We start from the raw sequence: 2,523 nt of genomic DNA, 5'->3' as shown, positions 1-2,523 counted from the left end.
GAGGCTGGTACAATTGCAACATTTAAGAGGCATTTGGATGGGTATATGAATAGGAAGGGTTTGGAGGGATATGGGCCGGGTGCTGGCAGGTGGGACTAGATTGGGTTGGGATATCTGGTCGGCATGGACGGGTTGGACCGAAGGGTCTGTTTCCATGCTGTACATCTCTATGACTCTATGACTAAATGAAGTTCCCGTGTCATTCCTAAATGTGATTTTCCATTTGTTTCAGACTGTTTGTGCTGGTACTGGTGGTGGTGTCTGTTTTGTGGATTCCTCTGGTGCAATCAAGCCAAGGAGGTCAGCTCTTCATGTACATCCAGTCAATCACCTCCAACCTGACACCACCAATTGCAGTGATCTTTGTAGCTGGCTGCTTTTGGAAACGAACTAATGAAAAGGTGAATAGTTTCTTCTGGCGGTGACTTCACAGTCTTCCAAATACCCAAATTGGTAAAATTGCTTTCAGACTAGTCTGTCCCAGGATTAATTTTTGATCTGGTCTAAATTAGCTAATACTGCAAGATCAATGGGAATAATTGCCTCAGTCTATTCCTTCGAGAGGATACAGAACTGAAACAGAGGTAATGAACCTCAGTTACTTGGAAAAATTAGATTATCTGGGATTGTTTTCTTTATGGCACAGAGAGTTAAGGGGAAATAAAATAGAGATGGTAAAAATAGTGAAGTGATTTGATTGAGTAGATAGGCAAAAACTGTTTTCCACAGGCAGGACAGTCAATAACTTGGTTTAAGGAGGAGCTAGGTTTAAGATAAGATAATTAGTAAAAAGAACCAGGTTGGAAAAGCGAAGAACTTTATTCTCAATAGCGAGTTGCTGTAATCTCGGATATAATGCTTAAATTGATGGCGGAAGCAGATTCAGTAGTGATTTTGAAAGCAGAATTCCATACATACCTAAAAAGGAAGAATTTGCAGGCCATGGTGAATGAGCAGGAGACTTGGATTATTTTGGTAGCTCTGTTAAAGCTTCCACACGATGTGCAGAATTTCCTTCCCTGTAAGGTTCAGGTCCATATTTTGTTGAAATTTGCGTCACATGTAGACAGGGTCGTTACAAAGGGGTTGAGCATGCTTGCTTTCATTGCTCAGACCATAGGGTATTGAAGTTGGGGCGTCATGTTGAGATTGTACAGGATGTTGGTGAGGCTCTTCTGGAGTACTGTACAGTTCTGGTCAACTTGTCATAGGAAGGATGTCATTAGGGTTCAGAAAGAGAGGATTCAGAAAGAATTTACCAGGATGTTGCTGGGAATGGAGAGTTTAAGTTATAAAGGGAGGCTGGAATAGGCTGTGACTTTTTTCACGAGAGAGTAGGAAGCTGAGGGGTGACCTTGTAGAGGTTTATAAAATAGATAAGATGAATGGTAAAGGTCTTTTTGCTAGGGTGTTGGAATTCAAAACTTGGGGCTGTATTTTTAAGGTGAGAGGAGGAAGATTTTAAAGGGAGCTGAGGGGACAACCTTTTTACACAGAGGGTAGTTGGTATGTGGAATAAACTGCCAGAGAAAGTGATGGATGCAGGTACAGTTACAAAATTTAAAAGACATTCGGACATGTACATGAATAAGAAAGGTTTCGAGGGATATGGACCAAAGTGGGACTAGTTCAGGTTGGGAAACTTGGTCAGCATGGATGAGTTGGACCAAAGGATGGATGAGTTGTTTCTGTGCTGTCTGACTCTATGGCTCTTTTGCACCTTAGACAAGGTTGACATCTGAGCTGCAAAGTCTGATTCAAAATTGCCAGTTTCAATGTAGTGGGATGTCTCAAACTAATAGTATTTCACCTGGATGTAGACACCATGGTCCAGGTATTTACTGGGAGGGACTGGGCTAGTTGTTGGGGAGGCCGTGCAGAAATCAATATCACGCTCTCAACTGAATTTTTAACTTCATTTCCTGGACACAAAGCAGTCAGATTGTGGGGTATTATTTACAATAAGGGACTGGAGCAGAGAAGGAAAAATAATAAGCAAGGAGAGAGTGTCTAGCAAGGGGTGTGAGATGGTCAGAGAGGAATCAGGTGGCCCTTTGGGAGAGGGAAGCCGTCAGAATGCAGAAGGGAGGCTGATTCCAGCAGATCAAAGTTATAGAGTTATACAGCACGGAAACAGACTCTTCAGTCCAACACGTCCATGCCAAATAGATATCCCAAATTAATCTAGTCCCAATTTGCCAGCATTTGGCCCATATCCCTCTAAACCCTTCCTATTCATATACAGAGGAATCTCGATTATCCAAACAAGATTGGCGGGCACTATTTTGTTCAGATAATTGATTATTTGGGTAAGTGATTTCCTCTGGGGCTCAGAGTTTTCTGGGAATTCTGCTCCCTGTTCAGGAGACTAGGCGAAAGACCCCACCCCTCTGTCTGCTCCCACCCCATCCCCCCGCCCCCAACCGCGTCCAACACAGCCCCGCCCGCCTGTCTGCTCCCACCCCAACCGCCCGCCCCCAACCGCATCCAACACCGCCCCACCCCCGTCTGCTCCCACCCCAA

At 44.2% G+C, this 2,523-nt stretch overlaps 1 protein-coding gene across 1 annotated transcript in view; it reads left to right on the top strand.

Moving 5' to 3' along the window:
- LOC122560397 (sodium/myo-inositol cotransporter 2-like) overlaps positions 1-2,523 on the top strand; it is a 66,681-nt gene that overhangs the window by 54,631 nt on the left and 9,527 nt on the right. Inside the window, exon 13 of the mRNA XM_043711029.1 lies at positions 233-401. Within this exon, the coding sequence (XP_043566964.1) occupies positions 233-401 (169 nt within the window). The remainder of the gene's footprint in view (positions 1-232; positions 402-2,523) is intronic.

This window comes from Chiloscyllium plagiosum, chromosome 21, assembly GCF_004010195.1.
Source record: "Chiloscyllium plagiosum isolate BGI_BamShark_2017 chromosome 21, ASM401019v2, whole genome shotgun sequence".
Lineage (NCBI taxonomy): Eukaryota > Metazoa > Chordata > Chondrichthyes > Orectolobiformes > Hemiscylliidae > Chiloscyllium > Chiloscyllium plagiosum.
The sequence above is the reverse complement of the archived record's forward strand: the minus strand, read 5'-3'. Positions and strand labels throughout refer to the sequence as shown.